This window comes from Pocillopora damicornis, chromosome 2, assembly GCF_964200805.1.
Source record: "Pocillopora damicornis chromosome 2, jaPocDami1.2, whole genome shotgun sequence".
NCBI lineage: Eukaryota > Metazoa > Cnidaria > Anthozoa > Scleractinia > Pocilloporidae > Pocillopora > Pocillopora damicornis.
This window is the reverse complement of record NC_142671.1, coordinates 2,575,174-2,593,327: the sequence shown is the minus strand read 5'-3', so window position 1 is coordinate 2,593,327 and position 18,154 is coordinate 2,575,174. Positions and strand designations below refer to the sequence as shown.

The window sequence follows — 18,154 nt, the reverse complement described above, 5'->3', positions numbered from 1 at the left end:
GTCTACTTACCCTCTTACGTTTTCGCTCAGATCTTGAAGAAGGAGGCTCCTGGGCGGTTTTTTGCAGCCAAATAGTTGATACAGAGCCTGAACGAGGCGTACGTCGAGAACCCTCTACATAATGGCCCCTTTTCGAAGCAATCTTTGTCGAAATGTTCAGAGTAAACCATGAATCGTCCCAGAGGACTGAAATTGGCTCGATGCGTTCTCACGAATCTTACCCATTTGTCGCGGTCACTCTTGCTGTTAGGACTAGCGTGCACTAAAAAAATCCAACTTCTTGATCAGGAGCATTGCTGCATCCTTCGACGACGCACCGCCAGCCAACCATTTCCCTCAGGATTCCGCCTGAATTGCAAGTTTGTAGGGTTTTTACTTGCAAGCGGCTCTATTAAAATTAGCCAAAGTGTGTATTTCGAGTCGAGAATTTGACGTCATTTCCGCTTACTCGATTCCAAGCCCCTTCCTAAGCGGCTGGAACGTGCTTCATTAATGACGGACAGCAAAAGATCAAAAAATACGCTCCGAAAAACCGACTTTCTGTGCTCTGATTAAAAAACGGTTTGGACTGGTGAGTCAGCCCAATACGAGGTTTCAAAAATAGCAATTTCATTAAACTTTTATAATCATAATGGCACTTTAAGAGTTTAAAGCTGACGTTTCGAGCGTTAGCCCGTAATAAAAGCGATTGGAGTAATTGTGGGTTGTGGGTGTGTGTTTATATTCAGAAAATGGAGCTGTGCTATTGGTGGGAACATGGTGACGAGAAAAAAAGAATAAATTAGTGGAATGAAAAGCGCTCGTTGATACCCTGGGGATTAAGAGTGCCGATTAGAAGGATAAATTTCTGTTGTAGAGTTTTGCGGCTTTCCAAACTGCATAGATGCAGGTAAAAGCTGCGAACCGCCTTATGCTACTTAGAATGGTTAGGGAGATAGAAGCGTCTAGCGATTGGTTTGGATGCGTCCTTGTCATTTCTTTCTGTGTCCGGAAGGTGTTCTCGATATCCGGGTCGGCTAGTCGTCCACCTGTTTCACCGATATATTCTTTCTAGTACAACTACTACAAACAAACTAATGCTGTGGTCATGGGTACTAAAATGAGACCCAGCCACGCCAATCTTTTCGTAAGTTTTATCGAACACCAATTTTTTTGTCAATAAAACAGCCCCGACCCTTTTCACAGTTTCTCAGACTTCCGTTTGTTCATGCAGAATAAAGTTGGGAAGATTTGTGTACATATGTTTTGAGGCGTTTTCTATAAAACAATTATTCCATTCGCGCTTGTTGGATATGAGATGATTATAGCCAATTCGGCCCCATGAGCCTCGTTGGCAAACTATCATCGCATATCCATCAAGCACGAGTGGAATAATTGTTTACAAAGGTATGATAAGCCTGGTTTGCTTACCTTGAATCACTACTTCAAATGATTTCCTTGTGCAGTGATTTATGTAACGATTGCCGGCTTGGCAGGTGTAGCGGCCAAATTTGTCAACAGTCAGATTTTTAAGCGCTAATGGGCAGCTTAAAAGTTTTTTTCTTTCTCCTTTTAAAGGCTGCTCGCACTTAGCTTCAACTTTGTTATCCTGTGGATCGTACCACTCGACATACTTGGCATATCTATCCAGATACATTGCATCTTCTCTTCTGGGCTCCCCTGTACAAATCAGGGTAATGGAGGCACCAATGGGTAATGTGCTGTTTTCTGGACGTGAAGAGATGTCCACAACAGGTCTAACTGGGTTGGAGAGATTGAATAATGATAAAAGAAAATGTATAATGCACAATCTCTTTGTATATGAGAAAGATTATCAATAAATGTGTAGTTGAAAAGACATTAATATACAATCTCTTTATTGCCTATCAGACAACGAGAAAGATTATTGATAAATCCATCTTATAAATTAAGTAAGTGTGGTTCGCAAACTCTTGATCGATCACGAGTTTTAATGCAGCTTTTTAATGTTAATTTTTACCTTTTATGTTCCACCTGAAGAGGGCCGAAGGCCGAGACGTTGTCTATTTAAACACTGGGTTAGTCAAGAATTTATCTTCGTCCTTTCTTATATACACATGCTAAATACTTTGATGAAGATGCCTGCATCCTTTAGATCCTCTAACTAGAAGCTGTTTGTTTGGTAGCTATTTTACACTTTCTGTACATACACACATTCATTTATTGTGCATACAAGAAAAACATTCGCATAAACACGCTCTTTGACCAGAACATTTAGAAGAAGTTAACACTACTTACTCTTGAGATTTGAATTGCATGTTTCACCTTTGACGAATGGAAGATTCCCTAAAGCGCCGGTAAGAGTAAATAGTACTAAACACATTGACGCTTCTCGAAGTTGAAAATTACCCATCATCATGACAAGTTGACAAATTTGTTGTTTGGATGTTTGAAGTGGCCTGCAAATGGAATTGTTCATTCAAAATCAAATAAGTTATTTTCTAGAAGAACGTAGTATACAGAGGCCATAAGTCGAACTAGGCTATCATTAACTTGTTGTATCTAACTTTACAAACTCAGGCAGTTACAAAAAGGAAAATGGAAAAGAAAGTAACAAATTTTGCGATTTTGAGTAAACCTTCCGCTGAAAGGTATAGGATTTCATTGTTTTCTTTCACTTATTCCCAGACTCTCGATTCAACACGAATAACGGTTTATTTCGTAACTAAATGAAATCTTTTGTTTTGCTACTTTTTCGAAATCACTAACAGTGACAAAAAAAATCTAAAGTGAATAGCAACAAAGTTGCTCGTAAATTTACAAAAAAATTGAGACCTTACTTTTGCGTTAACAACGAAATACAACGTACTTTTAAAAAAGAAGGAATTTTTCGTTTTATAATGAGTTCCTGCAATGAGATGGCGAGGTTTACTTCTACAGTGCTTATCATAAAAAAAGGGATTGTTTGGCTTAGACTTTGTATTGATGTATCGGGCGAGTCGACTCTCCATGCCAGGGTGAAACCACTTTTGGGGTTGTGAGCTTGAATAAGTAAGGCAGCCTACCAAAGGAAACAATGTACTCTTACAATGAACGCAAATAACGAACAATCACGCATGATTAATTTGAAAAAATTGACATATCTTGTAGTTTAACATTTACAGATCTGAACAGTACATTTCAGTTCCACTACGCAGTACAACATGAATTAGTAAAACCATGAGGTTTATTATGGCTGTATCGGCCGAGCACCTCACATATAAAAATAAGTTGTACAACAACTTCTATTACATTCAAACATGTGGTGGAAAAACTAGAACAGAGCTGAGCGACAGTTTACACAGAATACTGTCAGAACAGAGGCCAGAAAAAACCTGCCAGAAAAAACCTGCCAGAAAAAACCTGCCAGAAAAAACCTGCCAGAAAAAACCTGCCAGAAAAAACCTGCCAGAAAAAACCTGCCAGAAAAAACCTGCCAGAAAAAAACCTGCCAGAAAAAACCTGCCAGAAAAAACCTGCCAGAAAAAACCTGCCAGAAAAAACCTGCCGGAAAAAACCCCAATAGGGAAAACAAAAAACTCGGCAGGAAATCGGGGTAGGATCCATGGCTCATGCATTGAAAAGCCCATCCTACGAAGGCTACACGGCTGGAAGATCTTTGCCCTTGTTTACCAAACATGTGTTCCAACAAAGCACGGAAAGCTCTAAATAATTTTAGTAAACGCAAACAAGGTAAGAAACCCCTACAAAACTCGAACTGTCACTAGTAAATCAAATATATACTAAAAACTAACGTGAGCAAGACGAGGTGTCGGCCTAGAATGCTTTCTGTGATAAACATCCCTTTTAGAACATTCCATTCTGCCCATGCTGCACTTCAACTGCCCCAATCCCCACTTCTCCCGTGCCGCAGAAATATTTCATTTCCGACTAATTCGATTCGTATCCACTCAAACGCCGGAAATTCCATTTTCTCTCGAATCCTTCGTAACATTTTACAGCGACATCCATGTTGGCCTCCTTTCGATTCAGATAATAATATTACTATTGTTATCACAATAATTTATATTTTTGTCATTATCACTATCAGTGTCGTTCTTGTTAATGATCATTTTTCTTATTTCTTATTCACTGCTCCATTTGGCATCATATTAACCGCTTTTGTTTAATGACAAAGTACATAGCTGATAGGTAGCATATGTTTAAGATAGGTGAATTCGGTCATATTTTGTTTTATTTTCTCCGCCCCAGAAGGACTACATCTGATGGAAGAGACGTCTAGGTCAGGTTATTCGGCTCATGGAAAATGTAACTTCACTGGCAGAAATGCACCTGTTAACGGAGAGATATTCGGCCGCGAAACTGGTCCTGAAAGTGGACACGTGCCTAAGAACTCTCTTTTTTGGAAAATTGAATTAAAACTGAATGGCCGAATTTATACTAGAGACGAGTTATCCGTCAGAGACGAATCATCCGTCCCAGACGGATAACTCTTCTAAATATAAATTCGGTACTAAGACGAATTATGGAGCAAAATTCGTCTCAGGCTGATCCGTCTGTCAGCACGTCTTCAAGACGTGCTAACAGACGGATAGCTCGTCTTAGACGGATCATCCGTCTCTAAATTTTTATCTAGACGGAAAACGAAGACGGTTTTTGACGAAGTTTCCATATGAGAGAGACTGGTTTCTATAGTTTTGCAAGGTTTCCTGGGATGCCTATTTCAAGATGGCATCCGGTAAAGTAATCGTGCCCTCGAAAGCAACCACAAAAAAGAAGGAGAAAGCAAACAAGAAGTTGACTTGGACAGATCAAGACACGGACGTCTTCGCAGAAGTTATATATGACCCACAATACAGAGGAAGTGATTACACCTTTGGGTGGGCTACAGTACTGGAACGTTTGGCGCTGAAGAAGTCCTCAAAAGGAAAGATATTTGAAGAAATTCAAGAAGAATTGAAGAAGGAATTTGAGGCAAGAAAGATGAAAGTCAAAGAGTTTACAGTTGAACAGTTAAGGTCAAAATATAAATGGTTCAAACGAGAGTGGAAGCACATCCAGAATAAAATCACGTTTGGTAGTGGGCTATCATCGAAAGAAACAGAATGTACAAGGTGGTACGATACTCTTAATCCTGTTTTTACAGAGGGGGTGGATGAATTTACCGACGTGGCTTGTTCTGCTGGCGACATAGCTGAAGAAAGGTCTTTTACCTCTGTTGTATCAGTGCATGCAAGCTCTGGAGAAGAAGAAATGGATCACTCTTCTAGCACTGATGAAAGCAGTGAGGAAAGATCAACAACACCACTCTCAGTCCCTGAAGGTGACAACAAGCTTGAGGTACATCATGGCGGTGACAAAAGAAAGGCTAGTGAAGATGAAAGCAATAAGGAGGAAATGAAAAAGGAGAAAAAAGTGTCTAAAAAGCCCAAGATAGGACTGCATCCTAAGCAGCACATAAAACCTAAGACCCAGACAGCGGCAGTACTTCAGCTGTGTAAAACCATGGAAACATATTCGCAGAGTGTAAACCACGCTCAAGATGAAAGGTTGAACAGGATTTTGGAAGCAGACCGAAAACGTGATGAAATGTTCTTGAAATTTCAACAAGAACAGGCAGAAGCAAATAGGCGACATGAACAACTGATGATGCAGCTGGTTTTGCAAAAAGCCCCTAGTCAAAGCCTACCACTGACCTCACAGCAGTATTACCCCTTCCAGGAGCAGAAAGCCCACAATCCATCCTTGCTGGCCTTTACATCTGCAACACCATATGTCTCTCCTCAGCATGGCTTGTATAGTATGCCTTCAGAGACTGATTCCAAAGGTTACTATTCTTCAACAAGCCCTGGTGGCACATCTGACTACACTCAGTTAAATTAAGTAAATCAACTCCAAGTAAGCGTTTACAGTATATGTCACTGTTACTTCATTGCCTTGTTAACTTTTCATACTTTGCCTTTGCTACAGAAAAAACTAGCTTGCAAGTTTAATGATAAGATTGCTATATTAAAAGGACTGTTTTTCCAACTCCTACTTATAAAAGGAACTTTATTGATCATTCACAATTTGTGTTACAAATGTTCTACCAGGTATTGTAAACAATTCTAGCACTACGTTTGAGTAGCTTTCTAGGTAAAGACGAACATGGCTTCTAACTTTTACCTGTTTTAGAGGGGAAGGCTTTCACTCATTTAAGGTAAAACTACTGTTCCATTAAAAAAATTCCATTTGAATAAAGTATTATTCCAGTTTAGCAATATTGTTGATCACTGAACTTTTAAACTCCTTTCTGGGAGCTGAAGGTAGTTCTTGATGTTTGCTAATGCAAAAAGACAATGAATGATTTCTCCACTTCATAGTGTCCAGGGTAAGTTAATTTCAATCAGTGATAAATGGATATTATGTTCACAATTTTTCTTGGCAACAATGTTTAATAAAAACCAGTTTCAGCTGAGAGGTTTTGTGACCTCCAGATAAATCATTAAGTTCTTGATAAATATTGCTAACAATTAACTCACCCTTGAATATTTCTGGATATCACTTAACCACAAAGATTTTATACATTTACAATTCCTGCTGAACACTAAATCATGCACTGAAATATCTCATTGTGAAACTTCAAACACTGTAAATTACTGAAGTGTTACAGGTAGCACCATTTACATGCTATATTGGCAAATGTTAATTTTCAGTCTTAACATTTATTAACAAAAGAATAAGGAATGTATCCTTACTTAGTTAACGACAACATAAACATGGAGATTAACCTTTGAATGAACTTATTCCTGCTTTGAACTACAACATCCATGTGAATAAAGTGATACTTATAACTGTTAGAATGGTTGCCATGTCTATGATAATGACCACAGCCAGTCAACTACCTCCTTCCTGATTCTTCGAACTTCATTTTTATCACGGATACCATGGCGTCTTCAACGAATGAGGTTAAGCTCTTGCACGTCCGACCTCCACCGCCTCTTGCATGGATCATTCACGTGTATACAATGTTATGTAATGTTATGCCACACATAATGATACGCTTTATGTTTTTCTTATTGCAATCCATCGCCCTTTAAGCATCCCGTATGCGTGTTCAGACACAACTCGAGCAGATCTTAACTTTTTGTTAAAATTAATTTCTGCTGGGTCTCCAGTAGTGTCAGGAAAAGCTTTCATTAGCCATACACGAGATCGAAAAGCACTGTCGCCCACAGTCACAAAGGGGATTTCTCCATGCTCAGGGAGATGTAACGATTTACTGGGCAACACTTCCCCTTCTTCAAATGCATGGAAAATAGGACAGGATTGCAAAAGGGTGGAATCATGCATGGAGCCCGGAGCACCTACCCCTGCCCACAAAAAGCGTTTGTTATGCCCTATCAGCCCCATATTGGTTACGGAGTATCTTTTCTTGAAACTAAAGAAATTTTTCAAGTTAGAACTTATATACACATGAAAACCATCCCAGGCGGCAACACACGGGAACTCCCAATTTTCCAAGAAGCAGCGCAGCTCTTTTTTCCATTCTTCTTCATTTCTTGGAAGGCAAACAAATCTATCGTACAGCCTTGTAACAATAGCACTGGTAACAGTTCAAAAAATCTCGCAGGCTGTCGGAGCCGCAACTCCAAAAAGATCACCCACTGTGCTGAATGAGATCCCATGTGCCTTTCTGTACAATGTTAATGCCAACTGACATTCTGGGCTTGTCGGTTTTTTAAACCGCGTTGTTTCCTTTGTAATTAAATCTTCAATTTCTCCAAGAATGAAATGAAATGTGTCTCGATTAACTGGAAGTCTTTTTTTAAACTGCGACTCCGACCAGTTTTGAAGGCCGTCCTCCCACCATTTCTTGTTTCTTATCTCATCTCTACTTCTTGTCTTCCTATCTTGAGCAAGATTAGCGAGAGAAAAGGGTAACATGAAGTTCATTAAGCTATTTTCCGGCTCAAACATGCGCTTGACAGAGGATATTCTTCTCTGATATACCGTCATATCCAATGCTGTTCTTCTCGATTGCATCAACAAGGCTACAAGAGCCGCCATATTTAAGCTCTCGCCAGGCTTCCACTCGGCTCAACACCGAGACACCCGTCGTGAAACTCGCGAACGATTTATATCTAGACAGATTATTCGTCAAAATTCGTCTTCGGGTTTATACTTGGACGGATTATCCGTATGACGGATGATCCGTCTAGACGGATAATCCGTCTCTAGTATAAATCGGGCCAATGAGTGCGATTGTCGTCGAAATGCAACCAACAGTCGATGTGCATTTGTAAACTAACTTTAGAGGACGATAACGATTCACTTGACGATAACGCACTGTAAAATTAAACTTTCGTGGTAGTAATATCACCAAGAATAAGCAAATTAGGTAAAGTTAAAACATTGTCTTTGTTCTAGCTTTATTAAGTATAATCGCTTTGTTTCTAAGCAGCATTTCAATACGAGTTCAAGTTGCAGCTCTCTCCGAGTTTGCTTATCACTGTGATTATTTTTTATTGCCGGACTTGCCAACCGAGCGTTTTCCTGAACGGGTGTTTCAACTTTCTCTATATGAAATTTTGTTTCTTTTATGGCTTTTATCTACGCATCTAAAGCTTAAGAACGAAATCGCCAAATGTGAGGCCGGCTAACAGCAGAATCAAAATTGTGCGAGTAGCTTGAACATTTCATATTTACGTTGGATTGATTATATCGCGATAAGACGCAAAAGTCGCGATCAACGAAATTTATGCATCGTGGAAGGAGTTTGTGGAAGATTAACCGCATGTTTATTTATTAACGGACGAATAAGTATTTACCATGTTTAATTCAATGAGCTCTACGTGCACTAAAAGAAATATGGAAAATGATTACAATAATAATATACGATTTGCCTCGTTGATAAATGTAAGAGGAAATGTTTTTAATGGAGTGGAGAATACCCGCCAGCATTGAAACTTAAGGATCCCTGTCCATTCATTGAGATTAAATGGTCTGAATATTGACCAGTATTGCCTTTCAAAACCTAGATAGAGGTCACTGAGGGTTTTTCTCATTGTAGGAGTCGTGTCATCTGAAATTGCGAGGGCGGTACACATGTTTTTACTATAAGCAAAAAGTTGACCAGTCTAGTTTTTATCTATCATATGGGTGCTTTCGTTTGGCGACCGTATTAACGAGGTGACAATGGGAGTTGAAAGAATAATTTTTGTACATTTTCCAAATAGTTCATCAATAGCATGAAAAGGCAATTTGTTTCTTATAAATAGGCCACTAGCTTATCTCATTTTCCATTTTATTTTTTTTCCTTTTCGATATGTGAATGATAGCGACTAAAAATGACATTCCCAAATTTGTGGGTGAACTAGACAGACTTCGCTAGAGTATTATTAAAATTGGATATGTCACAACGTAAAGCACAATGTGTCCATTTTTTCCTACCCGCGACAAATTTTTTTGAAAAAGATCCCAGTCTTTACATGTAACGTTAATTATTGGTCACCAGTCTAAAAAACTCATCCCAATGCAAGCGATCAAATGTACCCTAATGTTTAGCTGGCGGTGAATAGAACAGATGCATCATTTTTCAGCAGATTTTGACTCCCCCTGACGTAACATGATGAGTTCGATCTCTCTCTCTACCAATGGAGGAAATTTTAATAAACCCGTTTTGCATCAATTTAATATTTCATACAAATGTTTGCCATGAGCGATTAATAAAGGTACAAAATACGAAGATTGCCTCAAATTAAAGTTAGCTTTGTTTAAAACTCTGGAAACAATTACGAGTAAACGTTGGCAAAAATTCAAGACTCCTGGATATTATGTTAAAGACAAAACCGGCCACCAACACTTTTCACCAAAAAGCTACGATCACACCACCTCTGTCTCAAAACAATTCGGCGATTACGCATCACGTACAAATCCTAACCTGATGATAAAACGTCTTGTATCATACAATTTCGTTGAACGACAAAATTTTCGAAAATCCGAAAATCCTTTTGAAAAATAACTTTTTGGCATATAGGTCTTCGTCTTCGCTGTGAACAATACCACGATCGAAATAAATATTCTATTTATTTCCTTTCCTTTATTCAAACATTATTTTACTAGGCAGAAAAATGCTAAAGAAATCATCATTTGAAAAAGAAATTGTTAAAAAAAATGCATAAACTTACCTTATGGTTTTGCTGTGAGTCTTGTTAATATACCACTTAAAGGATGATGGTGCAACTAATCATAAGCTGTCGTATAAAACGAGGTCAGACTGAAAGTTATGCGCACTTATTATTACTTAGTCAAAAATAAACCGTCATACGAAACGACCTTTTTTATTAGTAGAAAACGACTCACCGGACGTTGTATAACGAAATTGAAAGTTGGAGTGAAAAGTTCCTGATGAGCCAAAAGTTGGACAAGGTCAAAGAGCCAATGCCTGTTTCTGGGCAAATGGTAGGCTGCTTTATCATTCAATTTGTGAAACAGTATCCGGTAGAATCGAGAAATAAATAAAAACAGAAAAAGGTGCGTAGACGCTGAAGATGAATTTGTGCGCGTAAAAGCTCTTTGCGTATATGATAATCGTAAACGACTGGGACCAGCTGTATTTTTTCTAATATTTTATTTGATATATACAATACAATATTTATTTTGCCATATACGACATTTACAGATGGAAAAAAAAAATGAAGAAAATTGATGACAGAAAATAAATGGCGAGAAAACCTGAAAGAAACCACGAGGCTTATAACAAGTCAGGCTTTCTCACTTAAAATAACTAATCTTATATTAGAATTACAATATGGACTTATGGTAATTAACTTTGACCGCGCACACGTACACACAAACACACGCACACACATATTAAGTAAGTTAGTTAAGAATTACTGCCTTACAGAAGTTAATACCTAGAGAGAAGAAATTCCTTAAGCTTTCTTTTAAAAGAAGCGGAGGAGGGAGAACTAGTTATGTCAGAATTTAGCGAATTATAAAAGTTTGGACCTTGAAAGTAAATTGAAAACTTCCTGGCGTTCGTTCTGCACAGTGGCAAACGGAAGGACTGAGCATTCCATATGAATATATATATATATATATATATATATATATATATATATATATATATATATATATATATATATATTCATATGGAATGCTCAGTCCTTCCGTTTGCCACTGTGCAGAACGAACGCCAGGATGCATGCTCACTAGATTATCTAGTTTGAGCACTCTGGCATGGCTTAGATGATACCACACGTGTGAGATCACTTGGGGTGGCTATATAGCCTTACCTCCATCCTAGCATCAGCACTGCACTGATGAGGCCCAGAAGGCCGAAACAGTACTGTCTGCAGGGTGGGCGCTTACTCCGGGCTGTTATAGCCCGTGCGCTGTTCGTGCCGCCTGTAAGAGAAAATATCATTAGTTAATTGAGACCTGTAATCACCTAAATAACTCATAATTTAATTCGAATACTTTAATCAATTAGAATTGTAAATAGATATCATTGACGAAATAAAACTGCCTGGTCTCCAGGCTTTTATATTTTAAAAAAAAAAAAAAAAAAGTACTGTCTGCAGTTAGATATAGCTCTTTGACATACAAAGCTTTGCTTTCATGTCCAAATTGAGCACTCTACTAGGATGAGTCATTGCTGCTTGCATTATGCATGCTCACTAGATTATCTAGTTTGAGCACTCTGGCATGGCTTAGATGATACCACACGTGTGAGATCACTTGGGGTGGCTATATAGCCTTACCTCCATCCTAGCATCAGCACTGCACTGATGAGGCCCAGAAGGCCGAAACAGTACTGTCTGCAGTTATATATATATATATAAATATTATGAGAGGAAAAAAGGACGTAACTACATTTCCCGACAAGCCTGCTTCAACGCATTGAGCACTGTTCCACGCGAAAATCGACTTGCAGACTTCCTATATATATATATATATATATATATATATGTATATGTATTTATAGGACTAAAAATAGACTTTTCTATATGCCATTGAGTTCAAACCCCACCCCAAACCCCACTTTAAGATAGATAACTCCAACATTCAGAAATTGAGCCTTTGTATGGTTTGAAGTTAATGCACCATACATTTCTTAAAGCCAAGAACTTTTTCTCAGTGATAGCGACGGCCATAATTCAGTTGTCATCTGACCATCTGAATATATGCAATGTGTGTGCAGATGGTGGGTCAGTGCGTCATTCGTCCATTCAATTTTCGTTTAAAATAAAAAAATGAAAATAAATGTCAATTTTCTTATTCTCGTTATATTTTATCATAAAAAATATGAGTGCCAACTCGAAAATATTTGACTTTTTTTTCCTTTTGGTAGAATATTGAAACATAACTTATATACTTACTATAATCCTGTTAACAATGAAGAGAAAAATTGAAAATGAGCATCAATTTTGCTTCTCCGACAATGTTGCAGTCTGTGACATGTCTAAGTTTTTCTGTTTTCGGCGGAAGTCTAAAAATTGAATTTTGAAAATTGCAATCCATGTTCAATCTTTGCTTTTCGGCCAAAACACTACAATCGTTGACAGAACTACCCAAGAGGGGGGGGGGGGGAGGTGTCCATTCTTACGGTAATTTTTTTGTCCCTGGCGCCCTCTCCCCAGATCCACTTCCCTCCATGCGCTGAGAGATTTTTTCCGGCCCTGCCCCCCCACCCCTCCCCTCCTACACTACACTTCTCTGGAAAGGAGGAAGCGGGAAATTCGCGTTTACCGCGAAGTTACTTCTCCAAACATGAACGACTTCAGCGCTGAGTACATAAAGGATCTTGTAATAACTCAAAGAAAAACACAGTCCGAGGTGAGCTTATTTCTAAAAGAAAGATTTCCCAGCAAGAAAGACCTTAGTTCGAAGTCAGTTAGGAGGTTTTGTTTTGAGAAAGGGATAATTTTACACAACCGCCTGTCTAATGACGAGCTGGAGCAGTGCACGCGGGACGTCGTTGCTCGGTTAAGTTTAAGTTTATTAGACTTAAGTGCCTGTTGTTCACTATTTTCTTCTTTTTTCTACCTTCATTTGCTTGTTTGTATAGCCGTCTATATGAGCGCCCTTCAGGGTTCAAAATAATTTTCAGCTTTTAGCGTGAATTTGGAGGCTTTTGTCAAGGCCCATTTTTTTCCCGGCTGCCAATAATAAATGGGCACATGTCTTCAACACTCAACATGATATATTAATAGTACTGAAAGGAATAAAACATTGAATGCGTACGAAACAGTATCAGCATCTTTATTTTGATCAACATTTATCGTTGCGGCAATTCCCTTTCTAACAAAGCGTAATGAACGGCTCAATTTTTCGGTGTTTGTTCGAGCGTGATCACCAACTCTAAAGATGAATCGTTGAATGCATCTCTTGCCTTGGACTGACCGTACATCAAATTAGCGGTTTCCTTGATGATAACATATGTCTGCCACCAGTTCTTAATACGTAGGAGGTCCCTTCACATTTTTGTCTGTTATTTCCGCATAAATAATCTCCGCAAGAGCGTCACCTTTTCGTCTTGCATTACCGAAAAGTGATGGCCTTGAAGAGCCAGTAATAGAGCCGCCATAAGTTAACAATTGCCCTATATCTTCAGTCATCTGTGGGATGCTTGATGACGAATTCGTCAAATCTTCCCCCATAACAAGACGAGAAGATCCATCGTCTTAAGGCGATACATTGAAGATTTCACCCCCAACACAACTGCTCGCAAGGTAATCACAATTAAACACGATCTAACTTTTGCTTAAGATTACGTAATCTTGCACTGTTGCAGTCATGTCATTGGGCGATTTTGCAAGAATCCAAATGTAAATACAATGTGTACTTGCCTGAAAAGCTCGAAGAAGCCTCGAAACTGTTATATCCACTGCTGCTATTAGTAATTTTAACACTTTTCCGTCCCTACTCACATCAAAGGTTTTATTGCTTACCACGATGGCGGCGAACGGACAGTCTAAAAGAGCGCGAAACTTTCACTTCCTTCGCAGACTCCAGGCGTGCCATTGGGGAGGGGATGGTATCCAAAATTTACCCCCTCCCTCTCCCTCACCTCCATTCCAACCATGTTTTACAATATGGCACCTGAAAAGTCGATATGGATACAACACCCGCTCCAATATGCTATGTCTACGATCTTTTTTCCTTCTTAGCTAACGTCCAAAGTCTGGCTGCTCACTGTAATGGACATAACGGAGGGACAAAAACACACAAGACGTTCCAAAATGTCATGAAAGACCTCGAAGAGACAGTTAAACTCTCACTTCCTTCCCAAACCCCTTGAGCAAGGAAGCGGACCTGGGGAGAGAGCGCTGGAGGTAAAAAATTTACCGTACAAATGGACCCCTTTTCCCGCCTCTTGGGCAGTACTGCCAACGATTTGGAGTGTTTTGGCCGAAAAACAAAAATTGATCGCTATTTAAAGTTTTCAATTTTTAGACTTGCGCCGAAAACAGAAAAACTAAACCATGCCACAGACTGCAACATTGTGAGAGAGGCAAAATTGTCGCTTAGTTTCATTTTTCTCTTCACTGTTCACAGGATTAAAGAAATTAAACCATGCCACAGACTGCAGCATTGTCAGAGAAGCAAAATTGTCGCTCAGTTTTGTTTTTCTCTTCACTGTTCAGATTAAAGTAAAAATATCAGTTATGTTTCAATATTCTACCAGAAGGAAAAAAATTAAAATATTTTCGAGTTAGCATCTCCTCTTAGTGTGAATTATTCGTACATCGCATCGCAAAATTGTTTTTGCAGGGTTCTTTCTTTTTTGTAAATAGTTCTTGTATGGGGTTAATTCTGCTTGGTTTCTTTTATATAGAATTTACGATTGGAGAAGGGCGAGTTTCTACATTTCTCTATATATCTAAACTGACTCCTCCTAGGAACTTGTATTCAGCGACTCGGTTATTGGTGGGCGAGTTTGTAAACAAACTTTCCCTTACCCTTTCCGGACTTAATTTCTGTTGAGCCGCTATTTTAATTTATGGAAAAGACGGCACCACGGTACGCCCCTCCTTCTCCAATTTTTCTGTTTGCGCTATTGTTATGTAACAACCTCTGCTGTTCTCATAACGAGTCATAATCTGATGTCGCTAGACCGTTCTTTACAATTTTTAAATTACTTATTTTGTTTTCGTTATTATTTAACCGAGGCCTTCCACAGGGCACGTGCGTAATACCATTCACACGTAAGGTCTGACCAATGTTATATTTCTTCAGTTTCAGAACTTAATTGAACAATCATGATTCCTTTAAAGGCCTGCCTTCCACTGTCGATCAGAGTGAACATCATTTTGTTTTGCCGACTGAGGAAAAGAAAACAGGGATATGATCTAGAAGCGAAGAATCCGAAAAAGATTGAAACTACTTCAGTAAAACACCAGGAGAAGGAAAGAATGGAGCCACGGGTGGAAAGAACTTGCTTACTATGCAGACGATCGGTAGACGTCACACACGTGTGAAATGTTCAAGTTGTTGAAGGAAAGCTGCAGTAAATAGAACGAAAATGCCTCGATGTAGGCGATCCAGTCGTAGCTGGGGATGATATGATCAGATGTTGTCTAGTTTAAAGATGACAACTAAGACGAGATGAGTTTCCACCAATCACTGCTTGGTAGCTGCCAGGCAGTAGAAAACGCCAAAATAGAATTGACTGCTTGTGTCCAGATTAGTTCTTGTGTTCGTTAGTATGTCACATCTACGTTATATACTTGTCTGGCTATCAGTCGTTAACTAACCAGGTTCGAAACCATGAAAATTGCGAGACAATTTTCTTCCTATCTTGGTAGGTGTTTTTTTATGTTTTTTTTTATTTGTCTTAACATTGCTTGCGAAGGCCACCCTTCGTTAGCTCTCTTGTGAAGTCTTGATTGTAATCTTCTGTGATAGTTTTATCGACCATCTCTAGAGGTAAGGTTCCCATAAAAGCTTTTGACACAAAGACTTCTGGGAGTACTTCGGGAACCATCAACCTCTACCATTAAATCTTGGCCCGAAATGGTGGTGTCTAGCTTCTTAAAGATCTTTAGGACCCGGTAAAGCGCTTCAGTAGCTTTCGGCGATGGCTTTATTTAAAGAAGAGATTGTTTTACAAAGATTAAAGATCAAAACGCATCTTATTGAGCCGCCAAAGAGAAAAGTTGATGGTTTCAGTTTCACTGAATTTAACTCATGTCAATCATGGCGTATTTGATCGCACTGGGATAAAAGATTAACAAAAGATTGCAAAAAAAAAAAAAAATTAAGAAGCCACAAACGGCAATAGAACTAAGACACGAAATCTGTTTTTTGTAAAAGGAAAGAAAACACCACTAGCTCTAACCTTTTATCGTGTACATTGTTTGTTGCAATAATGGTCTGCCCTCCAGTAATGATACCTAACTGTCGAGATGCAGTTAATGTTGCATCGCAGTGAGCCTGAGTAAGCCTTTCCCAGAAGACATGTCACTGTTTTAACCGTTTAAACTTCGCGCTGGTCGTCATTATAAGTGCATCGGTGCGAGTTTTTTTTCGTAAAAAGGAAAGTACGCGAGCAACGCGAGCAAGCGAGAGGTTTGCCGAGGTCTTGTACTTATAAATAGTGCCAGACTCTCAGTAAATCTCTCTGGCTCATCTCAAATCTTTCCGCGGGCGGAGAAACTCCTCCAGCGCTAATAATGAGGGGTTGATCACAAGCTATTGACCAAGAAATGTCGGAACTGTAAGGTTGGTTATCGCGTTCATCTTCTCGTTTTGCGGCTCGTTTTATTTTTTTTTATACACACATGATATATGTGTATAATATGATATATATGTATGATATACTTTTAAAGATGTTATTTTGCTGAAGATTATTTCTGTCTTGTGTCGCGTGTCACACTTCGCCCCTTGCTCTCTCTGTAACCTTGATTTATAGTTGATATTTATTCGAAAGTCATTATCTTTCAAAAGGTTCATCTTTTATTTAACAAATAAAGAAGGCTGGACTGTGTTCTATTCTGTTGTAAAGCACGCTGGAAGCGGCTAGAGCACGGAAGAAGAGTAGTCTGCCTGCGAGCGAAGAAAGCACTCGTGCGGCAGCGCTAATAAGGAGGACCTGTTTTAAGCTAAATCAGATACGTGCTTAGATTTTTTCTGAGTTAATTCAATCCATGTTAATCTATTCTATTTACGCGATAGCAATGAATTTTCTTAGCCACTTCAGCATCGTAAGAAATACAGGATGCACTGTTTTATTCTCTGCTACGATTTGTAGTACTTGTTGTGAGGAAAACTTTCCTCCACAAAGGAAAAAAAATTGATTCTCAAGTTTTTGAGTCTATGCGCTTATTTGAGGTCCCGTGGTTATCCTCCTACTATCAATTACATAAAATGAGGTGTTTGCTTCAGCATCAGGGTGTCATCAAGCTTCCCCATCGTTGACCTCTGTGATATTTGTATATGTCCTCTGAATAAATTAGTCACAAAAAAATACGAATAAGGATAGAAATAACGGTTGTACTGTATAAGGATTAAATCTAAGCAAAGAATGAACCGAATAACAAGCAAACGAAGGAACGAACGGTAGTTAAGGTCATATCGATAGACGGAAAAGCAAGTGGATGGATGACTATGTTTACGAATGGATGAGTGGATAGCTGCAGTTGGAGATAAAAGGTTTATCAGAAGGACTGATAGGGTGACAGAGAGATCCATGGAAGAATGAAGGGAAGCAAAGATGAATAAATGGAAGGAAGAAGAAGAGGGCAGATATAATTTTGAGAAAAGCGAATGGAAGGGAAGAAATGGAAAGCTTCTAAATACAACCATTTATTACCTTCACTTCACGCAAAAATTCTTCAGCTGTTGAGTGATCTGCGAAATGGCTGGTCTCATCAAAGGATTTTCTTTCCAACAAGAACTCATGAGCTCATATCTAAAAATTAAATACAGCGTTAGCTAACTTGTCTTACAGCTGATACTCCCAGCATCTGAATGGACCATACCAAGCGTGGAAAAGGGTGCAAAGAGATGATTTTGAACTCATGACAATGATCATCAGAAAGATCACTTATTGGCCGAATGTGACATTTGATTTGATGTACAAATTGTTTTTAAACCATCACTGCTGATTCAATGCATTGTTTTGATTTTCAACGAGAAAAAGTGGGTGTCAGCGGATCTTGCGAGACTTTGCTGGAAGAGTAAAACGCTTTTCAATTATTTTTAAAAG

At 38.8% G+C, this 18,154-nt stretch overlaps 1 protein-coding gene across 3 annotated transcripts; it reads right to left on the bottom strand.

Moving 5' to 3' along the window:
- Positions 1–127: 127 nt before the first annotated feature.
- LOC149049525 (uncharacterized) lies at positions 128–17,857 on the bottom strand. Of its 3 annotated transcripts, XM_089197009.1 has the most exons (5): positions 10,303–10,420; positions 10,128–10,193; positions 2,257–2,417; positions 1,411–1,740; positions 128–348 (listed from the first exon to the last, which is right to left on the bottom strand). In XM_089197009.1, exons 3-5 carry the CDS (start codon positions 2,375–2,377, stop codon positions 263–265), a joined length of 537 nt encoding a protein of 178 aa, XP_089053135.1. In that variant the 5' UTR covers positions 2,378–2,417; positions 10,128–10,193; positions 10,303–10,420; the 3' UTR covers positions 128–262. The 3 variants fall into 3 exon arrangements, with proteins under 3 accessions (XP_089053135.1, XP_089053136.1, XP_089053137.1); XM_089197010.1 differs by lacking the exons at positions 10,128–10,193; positions 10,303–10,420 and adding an exon at positions 17,759–17,857; XM_089197011.1 differs by lacking the exon at positions 10,303–10,420 and having other exon boundaries at positions 10,128–10,216.
- Positions 17,858–18,154: the final 297 nt, after the last annotated feature.